The 15806-nt window shown below is 46.5% G+C and overlaps 1 protein-coding gene across 7 annotated transcripts in view; it reads right to left on the reverse strand.

Moving 5' to 3' along the window:
- Window positions 1-15806, reverse strand: part of MOCS1 (molybdenum cofactor synthesis 1) — a 59550-nt gene that overhangs the window by 6134 nt on the left and 37610 nt on the right. For 2 of the 7 annotated variants that reach the window (XM_030557290.1, XM_030557291.1), the window contains 7 exons: window positions 11973-12034; window positions 11571-11682; window positions 10137-10249; window positions 9125-9235; window positions 7312-7432; window positions 4461-4508; window positions 1105-1197 (listed from right to left, as the gene is read on the reverse strand). In XM_030557290.1, coding sequence (XP_030413150.1) covers window positions 1105-1197; window positions 4461-4508; window positions 7312-7432; window positions 9125-9235; window positions 10137-10249; window positions 11571-11682; window positions 11973-12034 — 660 coding nt within the window. Of the gene's footprint in view, window position 1; window positions 161-1104; window positions 1198-2417; window positions 2517-4445; window positions 4509-7311; window positions 7433-9124; window positions 9236-10136; window positions 10250-11570; window positions 11683-11972; window positions 12035-15806 lie in introns of those variants that run through there. The other 5 variants (XR_003999690.1, XM_030557295.1, XM_030557296.1 and 2 more) reach the window with 5 other exon arrangements.

Here is a 15806-nt window from a genome sequence, read left to right on the forward strand (position 1 = left end):
CCTTTTCCAGCACACTATTTAAAGTAGGATCATTTCACTTTCCTGGTTTCTGCTCCTCGCTGCAGCCCTGGAGGTCAGCTGGGCCGACAAGCACCAGCTGCATTGCCTGCAAGTTCCTGGACAGGCTCCATGCTGGGAACCACTCTCACTGCTGCCAGTTCTTACCGAGTTAATGATGTGCATGGCCGTTGAGGCTTAGTCACTGGGAGCTCAGATTCCCTCATTGACACCCACTTCCTCTGCCCTGGCCAGGACCTCTGCCAGCTTAATTTGGATCTTTATTTAAATTCACTGGGACATATCCCTTCTTGCCCCTCACACTAATCCCCCAACTTTGGCATTTCCACAGCATCTACTGCCAAGCTCCATGACAGAAGGAGCCTGTTACATACACAATGGAAGTGATTCACTTTATAATCCAAAGAGGCAAGTAGTGACAACCTGCTTTTTAAAAAGGAGATCTCCCCTATGCTCTTCACTATTCCTTTAAGCGATACAGAGGCTCAGGACAGGTTTAGTGGATCACAGATCAGCAAACCCCTTCTGTAGCCCCTTGAAGCGGGACTCCTTTGGGAAACAGCAAGTTCATGAGCTGTTCACAGAGAGCAGCTCTCATGAGTGACACACACTGTTCTTTATTTTTCCCCAAGGGAAAGGCAAGGTCCCTACCCTGCTTGTCCCAAGCCCAGCCCACACTGCAAACAGCCCCTCACCACACTGTACTGGGTCTATTGCCTTGGATTAGCAAAACCTTCGAATGGAAGATTCGTGTCTATTTAACCTCTTCCCTGCTAAGCTCAACAGCCCAGCCATTCAGCTAGCTCTGGGAGCGACACTCTGAGCATCTTGGTTCAGAGCTAGAATTTAACTGTCTTTAACTTTTAATCAAGACAAGGGGCTAACTTCAGCTACGGAGAAAGAAGAGGCAGCTCCCTCTCACACTAGGGCTGAATTTGTTTGTACATCTGTGGTGTCACCGAGTGAGGGAGGGGCTAAAAGAAAGATTCTAACAGGTAATTAACTAGGAGTGGCGGGCATCACCAAGAACTCAGTCACTAGCACTAATCCGATTTTAAGAGAGAAACCTCATGAAATGGGATCTACCAGCTGCAGCCCATCTTGTAAAGGATACGACACTAACGGTGCAACAGCCAGATACAAAGCTTGTTTTCATATAGGTCTGGGGGCATCTTGAACCTTCATTTAAAAAAAAAAAATCAAGAATTTAAGGTAAGTGAGACCTTCAGTCCCCTTGCTGGCCTCAGCTCTGCAGGACTGAAGGTAAACTCATGCAGAGTGCCTGAACTGGGGCGCGGAGACTGGGCTGTAAGTTAAGAGCTCAGTACCACAGGACTGAAGCTGCTCAGGAGTGGAGCATCAGTCAGTACAATTGGGAGGCACGTAAAACTTCTGTTTAACTGACAGACGAGTTCAGAAGACGAGGGTGAGTGTGATGAGGCACGCTGCAGTCATGCACTTTAGGGGTGCAGCACAAGCTGCCTCTTATACAAGTTTCCTTTAAATCCCACACAGTGGTACCTCTGTCCTCACACACATTGTTCACGTAACACAAAAAGGCAGAGCGAGACCATGAACTTTCATGCCTATGATGGGTACAATGCACTAGTAACTCTCTACTGCTGTAGATCAGCAGTGTTTTGCTTGTACCTTATTAGTGAATCTGCAAAGCTAAACTTGGTTTCAGCACTGAAAAATTTCCAACTGACAGATAAGAGAAGGAATAAGGACTCTCCCATCATGAAGCTGAAGCTGGGAGGAGAACAGCCTCTTCTTAATATTTCTATTAAGGAAAATTATTTGGTCTGTCCCATGACTAAATAAAAGGGTGTCAAGGCTTAGGTAATTCAGAAAAGAAGATGGGTTTAGCTTGTTAGGCCAGCAAGAGAGATTAATCATTTCCATTGCATTAGATCTGGTTAAATGAATTCCATGTTCTCTCTACCTCCTGTCGGTTCGCATACTAGCTTTAATTGAACCCTGCAATTAAACACAAATTAGGAAATCCCCCAATCTGCTTTCCATGTATACCCATGGTCTGCACATCACATTGTGTCATCCTTGACTCAGCTCCGGTCCTAGAGACTGTACTGTTTATGCACAGAATGCCAGTGGTTACTTCTCAAGATGGGGAAGAACAGGACAGACTTCTGCTATCATTGCATGTAACCAGACTGCTATTCCAAAAGAAGCTGGATAAATCCCATCTCCGCATCCAGACCTCCCACCCTTCCTCCTCCAAATGCTATTTTAAAATTAAAAAGAAGCCCCACAGATAGCTTTATAAATGACAGTGGATGGGGGTCTAGTTTGGGAGGGATAATATAGTTTACTTTTCATCCCATTCAAAAACCCAGCTCACCCTTATTTTGCAGCCTGTGAGACTGCTATAATTGTACCTGTTTCCCCCTTTTCTGGAACGTAGTAGAGCAACTCTGGCAACAAAGCCAAAGAACCAAGCAAACCAGGAATTGCCTGCACAGTTCAAGCTGGTTCACCTACAAACGCCATATGGCAGAAGAAGCATGGTATCAAAGATATGAGAATTGGAAGACTCTTAAGTGAAACCTTTCTTCCAAGAGAAGGGCAAAAAAAAAAATGTAAAAGCAAAAGCCCATATTAATACGACACTCCGCAGAATCCAGTTGCAGAGCGACCGAGTGGAGCTTACTAGAGTACTGATTAAAGGAACAGGTATTGCAAAAACAGCCGCAGCGGAGATTTGCAATTCTCAGGAATGTCTTCTTCCCAACGATACAATTATCTGTTCCCAGTCTAGGTACTTGCACTTGCCCATTCTTGCCAGCTTTGAGTTACCAAGTTATAATCACAATACGCATAATAGCTGATTTACTGCTTTGCTTGGAAGAGAAGAAGTGGGCTTGAAATAGAATGTTTTCCCCCTTGATATATCAGAGCTTCTTAGCAAGGAATAATGATACTTAGAGCACCTTCCATCCAAGGACCTTAAAATGCTTTTACAAATATTCACTAAGCAATCCATTCAACATCTTTCCACCCTTTCCTTATAAATGGAGGGAGATACAGGCACGGAAAAGGCAAACCTACGTGGCCAGTGTCACATAAAAATCAGTAACAGCAATGAATAAAACCCAGGAGACTCAGTTCTTTATTCTGACCACTAGACTATTTCATTAGAGGAGTAAGTGGTTTGAAATCTGTTCTCTCTCTCTCCCACGCCCCCTTCTGAATTAGAGCTGATTTGTCATTGTGACAATGCCAGAGAACTCTGGGGCAAGCATTCTAGCCAAGGGTGGGTTTGAAAATACTGCCCCTGGGAAGACAAGGGAAAAAAAAAATAATGCACTCTCGTTGGTCCCCCCAGGCTTTAGTCCAAGGCATTAGGGACTCAGACATTCAGACACTATGGACAAGGCCGGCGCTTCCATTTAGGCGACCTAGGTGGTCGCCTAGGGTGCCAGGATTTGGAAGGGCAGCAATTCTGCGGCGGGGGGGGGTCCTTCTGCGCTCTGGGTCGTCGTCGTCAATTCTGGGGCGGGTCCTTCACTCGCTCCAGGACCCGCTGCTGAAGTACCCCGAAGACCAGGAGCGTGGAAGGACCACCCCCCAGCCGCAGAATTGCCACCAACGACCGGGAGCGTGGAAGGACCCCTGCCAAGGGTGCCAAAAACCCTGGCACCGCTCCTGACTATGGATAGGGGTGCTATATAAGTACCCAACAGCCACTAGGCTGCAATTAGTAAGTGGTATTCTCACCCCATGGTTTATGCAAGTGAATCCTCACACTATTAATTCAATTAAATGCCAGGTTTTTTAAAACCACTTGTCCAGATTCAGGGGACATGGGCGGTGACATGAAGCAGCAAGATTTTCCTTTGGTAGTTATGCCACAATACCTGAGAGCAGGGACCCCAGTAGTGTGTCACCATCAAGGAATTCTACTCCAGCAATAGAGTGAAACCTGCATCCTTTAAGTTTATGTTTATGCTGCAATTTGTTCAAGGTACCAAAATCTCAGCCAGATCTTGCTTTATAAGAAACACCCAGAAGTGCTGTAGTATCATTGTCCTGGTCTTGCTTAATGCAAGGGAAGCAAACAAGAGACATAGCGGCAAAGGCCTTAACATGCAACTTTGAAAGCCAAACACATTTTTTAAAAGTTCAAAATGGAAATTGACGACAGCCATATAAATGACCCATTCCACATATGGCAGGATGAAGTTAATGGATGAGTCACCAATTCCCTCCCTCCACGCCCCTGTTTTCGTTGATTGTAAAAAATGTGGTCATTTTTAAGTCTATCAGTTCATCTCTGCCCAAAGCAAAATAGAAATATACGCAGCTTAGAAAAAAAACAACCACCACCACCACCACCACCACCCCCCAACCATTTCCACTCCCCAGAGATGTAAACCTAATAAAACCATGGTGTGTTTATTACGTACTGATTTGTCACCCACCGATCAGGATCATTGGCCGGTTCTTCATCTGGGAAATGTTAAACATGCCTAGAAATAAAATAATGTACATGTAAAAATTACTAGTGTTTTTTTAAACACACATTTTAAGTCATTTGTTTTCTTCTTCTATTTATTTTCTTCTGCTGTCCCCCACCCCATCATTCCTGACCCACACACTAGAAAAAGGAGAGCCCCCCAAATTAATAAGAAAATACTAATTAACTCAGTAAAATGTAAAACATGGTCTGAGGACAATATGAAAGTGCCCAAGTACAGAGCTGCCATCCTACAGTGGAGCCTTTTCCCAGAAAGTCTCCTATAACCAGACTTACTCTCTGCATGTTACAGCAGTCAAATAATTCAGGCTGACTAGAGAAGGATGGTCCAGTAGTTACAGCACTAGCCTAGGACTTGGGATACCAAGGTTCGATTCTCTGCTCTGCCACTTCCTGTGTTATGTGAGCAAGTCACATAGGCTCTCAGTGCCTCAATTCCCCATCTATAAACATGAGGATAATAGTATTTCTATGGCCTCCAAAGGTTTGCAACAACAACTACATTAAAAAAGATTGTGAGACACTCAGTTACTATGGCGACAGGGCCATTTAAGTACCTTAGACATACTGTCATATTTCAGCAGCAGCAATGGTATTTCACCGTATAGGTAAATAGGTTACACAACACTGTATACCTCTCAATACACCTGTATACCTTCCAGTACAAGGCAGGCTAATACCAAGAGACCTCAGGATTGGTGGTATGGGGACTAATGATCTGGAGGCAGCAGGGAACACTGAGCTGACATATGCTGATGACTTCAAATTGTTGTGAGTAGTAAAAAAAAAAAAAAAAGCTAGGGAAAGACTCCAGATGGACATACAGTTTAGATTTACTGGACAGCATGGTGGCAGACCCAATTGTGTTTGGATAAGAGTTGTGCACAGTGAACATTAGTCTACGCACATATACTGAGGAGTGCTGAACGTGTCAGATTTCTCCCAGGACATGAAGATGTCTGCTCAGTGCACAGAAGCAGCAGGGTAAGAAAAGCATCAGAGCGTCTGGGGACTGGAATGACAGAAATTGAAAAAACCTGGATTTACCCCCTCGTTTGAGAGCGCACACTCAGCTTTGGTCACCTCACCTGCAGATAGATTTACTAGGTCCAGAGAAGGATAATGACAATGGTTAGGGATTTCAAAGAGAACTAAAGAGCCACTCAATAAAACTAATGGCAAGTGTACTTAGAACAAAAAGGGAAATACTTCCTCGCAGCATGGAGTCAGTGTCTAGAATTCACTGCACAGGCAGCCAGAGTTCCATTTGGCAGCTGAATTTTTAAAGGCAGCTGGACAAGATTTGTGAATAAAATCATTTGCAAGTATGCCAGCTGAGAGAAGAAGAATCCAGTCTCCAGCATCAGGGTGTAAGTGCATCACAACAGGGGTGATGGAACCATTCCCTATCCCCAGGGCAGTGCTGCAGAACCAGCTGTGTCTTAGTAGTTTTTCTCAGCTTGCTCTGAAGAATCAGTACTGGTGACAGTCAGAAACAAGAGCTTAGACTAGATGGATCAGCAGCCTAGCTCCGGTACTTGTGGTCTTCATTTAACTCTAATGAGAAAATGTGGATCTCTCAGAATGCTGCAGACTGGAAAGGCAGGCAAGGGAAAAGGCTTGCATCCATAACAACAAGAAAGCAGGTTGACTGAAAATTACAGGGTCGCCACTAGGGATGGTAATAACCAGACAGGAGAAGGGCCGGAGATAAAAGCTGCCAGAGACAGAAAGTGGTTCTCCTGAACTAAGGCTGAAGGCAGGAGAACAGCAAGAGAGGTTGCTGGCTGAGCTCCCCAAGTTAGAGGGCTGAAGGCAGGAGCAGCAGCAGAGGGAGCTGCCTGCTGGCTCAGTGCCAAGGGCCACAGAGGACCGAAGGAGAGGAGAGCAGCAGATGGCTTTAGTCACTGGACTCTGAGGAACAGTGAGAGGGCCAGAGGGAGTGAGGGATGCTCCCCTGGCAAGGCTGCGTGGAGAGGCCATGGGACTGCCTGCTGGGAAGAGCAGGGGTGCACCCCAGAAGAAAGTGTTGGGGTGCCTTCCCTACCAGAGGGACTGACAAGTAGCCTAGCTGTGACAGAAGACTAGGGTGACTAGATTTCCCGATTTTATAGGGACAGTCCCGATTGTTAGGTCTTTTTCTTATATAGGCTCCTATTACCCCCCCGACCCCATCCCGATTTTTCATATTTGCTGTTTGGTCACCCTACAGAAGACAGTGAGGTATCGTGCGAACAAGGAATGAGCGCACTGGAGTGATACGGATTGTGTTTTCGGACTACTGTTATGAACTATGTTGTAATCTACTGGCCCCAAGCAGAGGTGTTGTTTAAGTATAGCCTGAAGTGGAGGAGTTTGGATCACTCAAGAGGGAAATTGAGGTGAGGGGCCACTTGCAGGATTGCCTCAAGGCCACAAGGGGGCACCCACAAGGAGGGCACTCAATTACAACCACACTCAGCGTTCTATTTACAACCCCAGAAATCCACATGGTGGCTAGACAGCCTGGGTCCCAGCTCAGGAAGTGGGTAAGAAAGCTTCAGAAAAGAGCCCAAATTTCAGAGTAACCATGGAACATTGAGACTGACCTGTCACCAGTTGCCTCGCTAAGACCAGTGGCAGATAATGCTCTTAATCAAGTGGGAACTTCAGAGTTTCCTCTCCTGAGTCACTCTAATTCCACAAAATAGCTTTCCCCTCCCCGCTACCAGGTCTTGCGAATCATCCATCCTATTTTAGAAAAAGGGCAGTGTTTGTCCCAGCCCCTCATTATTACTTGTACGCAGTAAATGTACCGGCATGCTGTTTCTTTTTTCTGCCCACTGCTGCTCCTATAATTTGAACTAATTCGTCCTCTGAAGCACCGGACCGTAGGTGATCCCTCAAGGACACTTCAGAGTTACCAAAAAGGCACACCTGCAATAAACCACGGGGAGGGGAGACAGTGAATAAAGCTAGCCAGGAAACACTATTCCTATTACAACCAATGTCAGCATCCTGGGAGAAAACTGAGCAAAGCATTCAAATAATAAAAAGGCACAGTCACTTCCCAGCCATGCATCTGGGTCCCTGTAGGATATGACCCTGCTGTCTTCTCCGCATTGCTCCTTGCGGCTGTGAGGGTCTCTGAGTCAGCAGAGTAGGGAAGCTGTGCGACTCTATACCCTTACAAAACCTAAATGGGGAAGGGGGGGGGAGGCGGGGAAGAGCACAGGGCCTTTGAATGAATACATGAGACAAACCCTACAGTACCCAGATCTCCAAGCTCATTCTCAAGGATGAACATTTCTAATGTTCATTTCTAGCGTTTAACTGTGGCACAGAACAGAATTCCATGGGATGGGCTATAAACCTAGAAATTCACTGCAGTATTGGGTCTGGATGACTGACCACTGGATAACAAGATTCAGTGGCCTGCTGGGCTGCAATGCACAAAATTCAATCCAGAACAGGTCCAATGTCTGGGAGCCAAATCATGTTTTGCTGTGAACCCAATAGGATCCACTACTACAGCAGTTTACCTGAACATCAGGCAGCAAAAAAACAACCTGGTCTATGGGAGAGGAATTAGGAGAATAGTACTGCTAAAGCCACGAGCTAGCCATTTACTTTAGGAGTATATAGAACTGAACCATCTGGGAACACAGCAGGCAGGCAGAGATGTCATGAGATTTTTTTTCCTTCCTTCATCTCTCCTGCTGTTGTATGTCTTCTTGCATGGCTGGGCTGAGAGATGCCTCCTCTGGTTCCTAGGGTTAATCCAGGAAGGAAGTATTCGAGCAGGAGACTTTTTAAAAAGTTCCACAGCTACTGCTTCTAGATTTTCAAGTGTGTCACAATTGCTGAAAGTGCACACAAACTGATTTGATGCCAATACCAAGTTGCCATTCCTGTCATGGGATTACTTTGTTCCTGGGCAAATTGCTTTAGTACAATTGTGCCACCTTCAGCTAACTTAGAGGACACCTACTCTTTGGTCAGCAAAGGGTGCTGAACATTGACAAATGGATCTCAACATACAAGTATTGGAAAGGTATATGGAAAAATGGGTAGTTTTGACCCTGTTATGGTCACTTCACTTTGATGGAAATATATCTATTTATATTTTAAATTTGCTATTGTCCCACTTAACACAAGATTGTTTGAAAGTAAAAATAAGGAATTTTATTCCTCCTGTTCACTTTCTGCATTTGACGTCAGTTGGTGTACAGTCAGGGTCACCGTGACCTCGGTACAGTCAGGGGCACTGGTGTGTCAACATAGAGAACATTTTTTTAAAAAACATAGAAAGGAAAATCTGCACATATAAAACCACAGAAGTTAGCAGGGGGACTCAGGCAGGCAGATTTGAAACTATTTTTTTTTAAACTGACAAGATTTCACACTGACATTCTTTTAAATCTGAGTGCTACACAACAGATCAATTCTTTGGCCATGGCTGACCACTCGCTTCCGTTTCATTCCTCTTTAAATCTGATCCTCACTTTCCTTCCCCTCCCCTCTCCACTACTGCCTCTTCCATCTCCAACACCGTTCCATTTAAGAGAAGTAATTCAACCCCCTATTTCAGCTCTAAGTCGGTGAAGGGCGTCTTGTTTCATTGCCTACCTTCAGGTTCCCATCTGCAGTTATCCTCAGCCGATTGCAGGATCCACAGAAGTGCTCTGACATGGAGGTAATAAAGCTGATCTGCCCCTGAAAATCTGGTACCTTGTAAGCCTGAAGCAGTCCCGAGACAGAATAATAGATCAGGGTAGATACATGATATCTACAGGTTTTAAATGGATTTGTAATTTAAATTAGGTACATTTTTCTTTTGAAAAAATAAACCTAGTTAAAATTAAATTTGAAATGACAACAACCTGTGTTAAGGCCTAAACTTATTTTATATTACAATGATTTAAACAAACAAAAAGATTGCAGCAATGACTGCTCCTTGACTTTTAATGAGTCTAAGGGGTTCCTGTTTTGGTTTTCTTTTTTCTTTGTTTTTTTTAAACACCTCTGCCCAGATATAACACAAATGCGGATATAACGCAGTAAAGCAATGCTCCGGGGGGGGGGGCAGGGCTGCACGCTCCGGCAGATCAAAGCCAGTTCAATATAACGTGGTTTCACCTACAACACGGTAAAATTTTTGGCTCCCGAGGACAGCGTTATATCGAGGTAGAGGTGTATATACCGAATCAAGGGAGATTAAGACCTGTGACCTCTAGATCCCAGGTTTAAATCAAGACTAAAATAGGAATAAAGATATGGCTAGAAATACAGGTTTAGTATTCCTCATACCTTGGAAACTCCTATGAGCGACACAACCAGGACCCTCTCTCTGAATAGCCCCCAAGATAAGCCCCAACATGTCTACCCCACTGACACTCACACCTGATAGACAAGTACCAGTAATTGGTAGGTGCCTGGGTATTTCCATGGGTAAAGTAAATGACTCACCGCAGCTGTGTGCATGCAGTTTCATCAAGCACCTTGGGATCATTACATACGTGACTATGCAGCATTACGCCACATGCTAATCCTCTTTGCTCCAGCCATTCCAAATACAAGTTCTTGTGCACTTTGCTGAAGCACTGGGTCTCCCTTCATAGTGTTCTTAGCCTGCACCCACCTTGGCTGTGCTGGAGGCCTCGCAGGGCAGCTTCTCCAAGTCAGGCCATCTCTGCCTGACTGTATCCAGCATCTCCTTATAGCTCACCATCTTCCTGAAATTCCACTTGTTGCCTAGGTTTTAAATCAGCACAAATTTAGCCACCAGGAGTGTTTACAATAGGAAAGAACAGGAAGTCCTTGTACCTGGATTTCAATTGCCCCTTTCAACACCCGAACTGTGAGGACCTGTATTGATCCTTATAATTTATTGTTCCAGCAATCCTTGACTCCTTGGGTAAGAGGATGCAATGAACAGTGAACCAACCTGGACTTGTCAGGAAGGGCAAGGGTCTGTAGAGAGACAATCAGACCAACTGTCTGTGTCGATGAAGTGGCAACATGGGTCCTAGCCCGTAGCTCTGCGTCCGCTAGCTCTGGTGCAGATTTGCAGCGTCTGCCCTTGTTCCAGCACAGTTTAATGCAGAAGCTGAAGATAAATTATTCCAACATGGAACAGCTTGGGGGAGATGGCCCCAGTTTTCTGAAAATGGGAATGGAAGGGGGAGATGGAGGGCCTTTCTGGAAAGAGTTAGCAGGAAAAGTGCACCCCAATAAAGAGCAATTTTGATATCGTGAGCACTGAGGACACTTTCTTTCTGGAGCATGAGAAGTAAAGAGGCTAGAATCCGGGGTTCCTGAAGGGCACCATGGGTATGTCTAAACAGCAAACAAAAACCCATGGCTGGCCCATGCCAGCCAATTTGGGTTCATGGGGCTCAGGCTGCAGGATTGTTTCATTGCTGTGTAGACATCTGGGCTCAGGCAGGAGACTGAGCTCTGGAACCCTCCCACCCGGTAGTATCCCAGAGCCTGGGCTCCAGCCCGAGCCCAGAAGCCTACACAGCAGCAAATCAGCCCTGCAGCCCAAACTGGCTGACACTGGCCAGCCACAGGTTTTATTTTGCTGTATACACACACCCCATGTCTCAGCTCACTATAAGCAGAACAACCCACTCCATGGACAGGTACCGTGATAGAAAACAGATGTGAGGAGGGAACTAAGGAAGTTTCACAGGTGAAGCATGGCTTATAACGTTGACACTATTCCGTTTCCATGAGATTTCCCCCACAGGAAAGGCATCTCCAATATACAACAAGCCAGCCCCTCCTCCAGCCCCTGCCCATTGCAGGGCACCCAACCTCCCCACCCACTACATGCGGACCTGCCATTCACCTGTCCTGCATCCTTGGACACAGCACTGAAAACTACAGTGGCTACTTTACACAAAGCTTCTCTTAGGTTTAAAATAGGGGTTCAGGCACTCTGCAGGAGACAGTCAATGCGATCAGGTTTCAGAAAAGAAGCCCAAGTAGCAAAGACTTGTCAGCCAGAGTCACTGCCCCCCAAGAGAAGGCAAAACTGCACAGGTAGTTACAGACCAAGAGTACTCACCGTCGAAGGGCATGTATTCAATGAACCGCACGTCGAGCGGCTGGTTCTTCGTGAGCGCCACAAAGTCCAACAGCTCATCCTCATTGAGGCCTCTCATCACTACACAGTTCACCTGGAGGGAGAGAAGGAGCCTGTGCCCATTGTGCAGACAGCCTGGTATTCCCATGTAAGATCTCTGTACCCTGAGGCTCTGAATGAAAAATGGCTGAGTCAGCTACACAAGGTGAAGCGGTGGGATCACCCTTATGTCCTGGGAAGGTCCTGCAATGCTATTAGAAAATGTCTTTCATATTTACAAAAATTGCCAATCTTTGAAGGACAAAAAACAATCCCCAAAAAGGCAAAGTATCAAGTCAGACTAAAACACAGGGTTCGAGGGCACTACGCACCAAATTATCTTACCTTAACAGGATTGTACCCCAGTTCAACGGCTTTGTTGATTCCTTCCATTACCTTATGAAAGCCTAAAATGGAACAAGAATTAAGTCAGCAAGTATCAGACAAAAAGATGGCAGAGACAAAACGGCTTGGTCCAACAGATGGTACTGAAGTCAAGAGACTTTTGTTCTGTCTCAAACTCTGCAGACTTAGTCTGACCTTGGGCAAGTCACTTGAGGCCAGATTTTTGAAGATATTTGGGTGCTCAAACAATGCAGAGTTGCTTAATGGTTTGTGGCACCCCTGCTTTTTTTGGCACCCAATACCTTCAAAAATCTGGCCCTTAAATTCTCTGTGCTTCAGCTTTGCCCATCACTACCCCTAGTCTCACCAACATGGCAGAGCATCTATAAAAAGTGCTCCCAGATTTAAGGGGGAAACCCCCCTCCACTGAATAATTGCTAAAAAGAGGTCATCAGGAGAGGTATCTGTTGCATTTTTGCCTCTGCTAAGACTGCAGCACGTCACTTTCTGTAAGTTGACCACTCTGCAACAAGCTGCTAAATGAATCAAAAAATGGACAAAAATGCCAAAATTCCCAGCTTGCCCCTGACCACAGATTTTTATCGGTTCCTGGAAAAGCTAATGGCTTTGACTTTGGTTTAAAGGGGACAAGTGACTTTTCATGGCATCCTCATTTTATGAATCATTTGACCCATCAGTCTGATGGGCACACTGAAAGAGAGCTTTTACAAAACCAGTTCAGCTTGGCGTTTGACCTTCCGGAAAGGATGAGACAAGAATCAGAAACTGCAGTGACCTCATCAAGAGAAGTGCTTAGCCTCATCCTCTCATATTGCATCTCCACCCCATCTCCCACCTCCGGACAGTGGGTCCACTCAATACTTATTCTTCCTAATTGCCAAGCAGCTAGACAATTCATGAGTCCAAGGGCCTTGGACAAATCTGAACTCCCTTCCCATTCTCCCTACAACTCCATCCCAAGTGATAATCCAGTTTCTTTGTTAAAGTTAAGAAGAGAACTAGCAGCAAAAAGTTGTTCCCTGCTGTGAACAGGTGGCCACAACGTGAATCGTTGCCAGTCTAGTTCCTAGGGGACACGTGTTGACATCAAAAACCATCATCAAAATAAGCACCAAGTGTCCCTCCACGTGCCCACTGGCAGTCCAGGCAGTGGTCCCACAGAAGAGGAGTTCATACACACTAAGTATTGTAAGCTCTTTGGGGCAAGGCCTTATTTTTGTTCTGGGTTTGAACAACGTCCAGCACAATGGGGTCCTGGTCTGTTGGATTGAGAAGTGCCCTGCACCCCGTGAATGATACTGGAAATAAGCAGGTGCCTTTCTGTCTCCAGGGCTGCCCATCCAGTCCCTTTCTCCAGTACTCAATACACAAAGAATGTCACGAACAAGATCAGGGAGCTTTAACCCATCTCCTCCCTGGCTAGTTCAGACTGGGCACACCAAATAGGTGTGCACAGGAGGGAAGCAGAGAATGCCAATCCTACTGATCTTTTCTGACCCACAACTGCAGCTCCTTTAATGCCAGTCCTGCAAAACAGAGGGATGAAAGAGGGTGTAGGGGTGAAGAGCACAGGGCTAATAAACTGAAGAACTGATGCAAACATCAGCTGCTTGAATTCAGAACCCGTTTGCTTTCTTCTCCTCACAAGAGTGTTTGCTTTGCTGGCACCTAGGAAGCCCATGACATCAACAGTGGGTTTCATTCTCATTAAGTGAGCTGCAGACTAAACATGGCAGGGGAGATCATAACATGCTCCTGTAAACATGTCCCAGAGTCACGAACAGGGACTGGGAAGCCCAGCAACCTCTCGGAAGGACTGAACGGAGAGGGGATAGTGTGACTTTGGCAATGCCAAAAGGGGATCCTTAACTGAACCCCCAGAGGCCAGTCATCAAAACACAGCCCCAAGTAGCAGATCAGACACCAGGCACGCCCGAGTCCAGGCACGCTTGGGCGCAGCCAGGTAGGGGTGATCTGAGCAGGGTTACAGCGTGATGTGTTGTCATAAACAGATAGCTAAGGGTTAATGTCTCTTTCACCTGAAAAAAAAAAAGTAACCTGAAGCACCTGACCAGAGGACCAATCAGGAAACAGGATTTTTTCAACTCTGGGTGGAGGGAAGTTTGTGTGTGAGTCCTTTGTTCTTGGTCTTCTGCCTGTATGCTCTCTCGGCTATGAGGGGATTTCTATTTCTTGCTTTCTAATCTTCTGTTTCCCAGTTGTAAGTACAAAGAATCAGCTAGTGATTTATATGTTTTTTTGTATTTACATGTCTATAGTTGCTGGAGTGCTTTGAATTGTATTCTTTTTGAATAAGGCTGTTTATTCAATATTCTTTTAAGCAATTGACCCTGTATTTGTCACCTTAATACAGAGAGACCATTTGTATGTATTTTTCTTTCTTTTTAATATAAAGCTTTCTTTTAAGACCTGTTGGAGTTTTTCTTTAGTGAGGAACTCCAGGGAACTGAGGCCTTGTCTACACCACAAAGTTGCAGCGCTGGTGAGGGAGTTATAGCGCTGCAACTTAGGAGGTGTACACATCTGCAGGGCATCACCAGTGCTGCAACTCCCTGTTTGCAGTGCTGGCCGTACACACGTTGAAACTCGGGTGTAGTGGTCATCAGGTGTAAACACTCACCAGCGTTTTTCTTGACCTCCGTAGAATAAACAGGTATCCCAGCATACCAGAGGAAGCCTCTCTGGTAATCAAGCAGGTCTCCTTCCCCGCAGTTTGCAGGGGGGGTTCGGGGAACGTGAGAGCAGACCGCGGGGAAGCAGGTCTCCTTCCCCGCGGTTTGCTCTCGCGTTCCCCTAACCCCCGTGCAAGCAGATCTCCTTCCCCGCGGTTTGCAGGGGGGTTCGGGAAACGCGACAGCACACCGCGGGGAAGGAGACCTGCTTGCAGGGGGGTTCAAAAAACACCGGAGCAAACCGCTGGGAAGGAGACCTGCTTGCAGGGGGGTTCGGGGAACACCGGAGCAAACCGCTGGGAAGGAGACCTGCTTGCAGGGGGGTTCGGGGAACACCGGAGCAAACCGCTGGGAAGGAGACCTGCTTGCACGGGGGTTCAGGGAACGCGACAGCACACCGCGGGGAAGGAGATCTGCTTGCACAGGGGTTCAGGGAACGTGAGAACAAACCGCGGGGAAGGAGACCTGCTTGGGGGGGGGGGGCGGTGTTCGGGGAACACTGGAGCAAACCGCGGGGAAGGAGACCTGCTTCCCCGCGGTTTGCTCTCGCGTTCCCCTAACCCCCCTTGAAGCCGCCCAACAGCGCTGCAGTGTGGCCACATCTAACACCACTTGCAGTGCTGGTTGCTGTAAGTGTGACCACTCTGCAGCGCTGGCCCTATACAGCTGTACTAATACAGCTGTAACAACCAGCGCTGCAAAATTGTAGATGTAGACATACCCTGAGTCTGTGCTCACCAGGGAATTGGTGGGAGGAAGAAGTCAGGGGGAAATCTGTGTGTGTTAGATTTACTAGCCTGACTTTGCATTCCCTCTGGGTGAAGAGGGAAGTGCTTGTGTTTCCAGGCTGGAAACGGGGGAGGATGGAATCCCTCTGCTTAGATTCACGGAGGTTGCTTCTGTGTATCTCTCCAGAAACACCTGGAGGGGGGAAGGGAAAAGGTTTATTTCCCTTTGTTGTGAGACTCAAGGGATTTGGGTCTTGGGGTCCCCAGGGAAGGTTTTTGGGGGGACCAGAGTTCCCCAAAACACTCTAATTTTTTGGGTGGTGGCAGCTTTACCAGGTCCAAGCTGGTAACTAAGCTTGGAGGTTTTCATGCTAACCCCCATATTTTGGACG

Source organism: Gopherus evgoodei, chromosome 3 (assembly GCF_007399415.2).
Source record: "Gopherus evgoodei ecotype Sinaloan lineage chromosome 3, rGopEvg1_v1.p, whole genome shotgun sequence".
In the NCBI taxonomy this organism is placed as follows: Eukaryota; Metazoa; Chordata; order Testudines; family Testudinidae; genus Gopherus; species Gopherus evgoodei.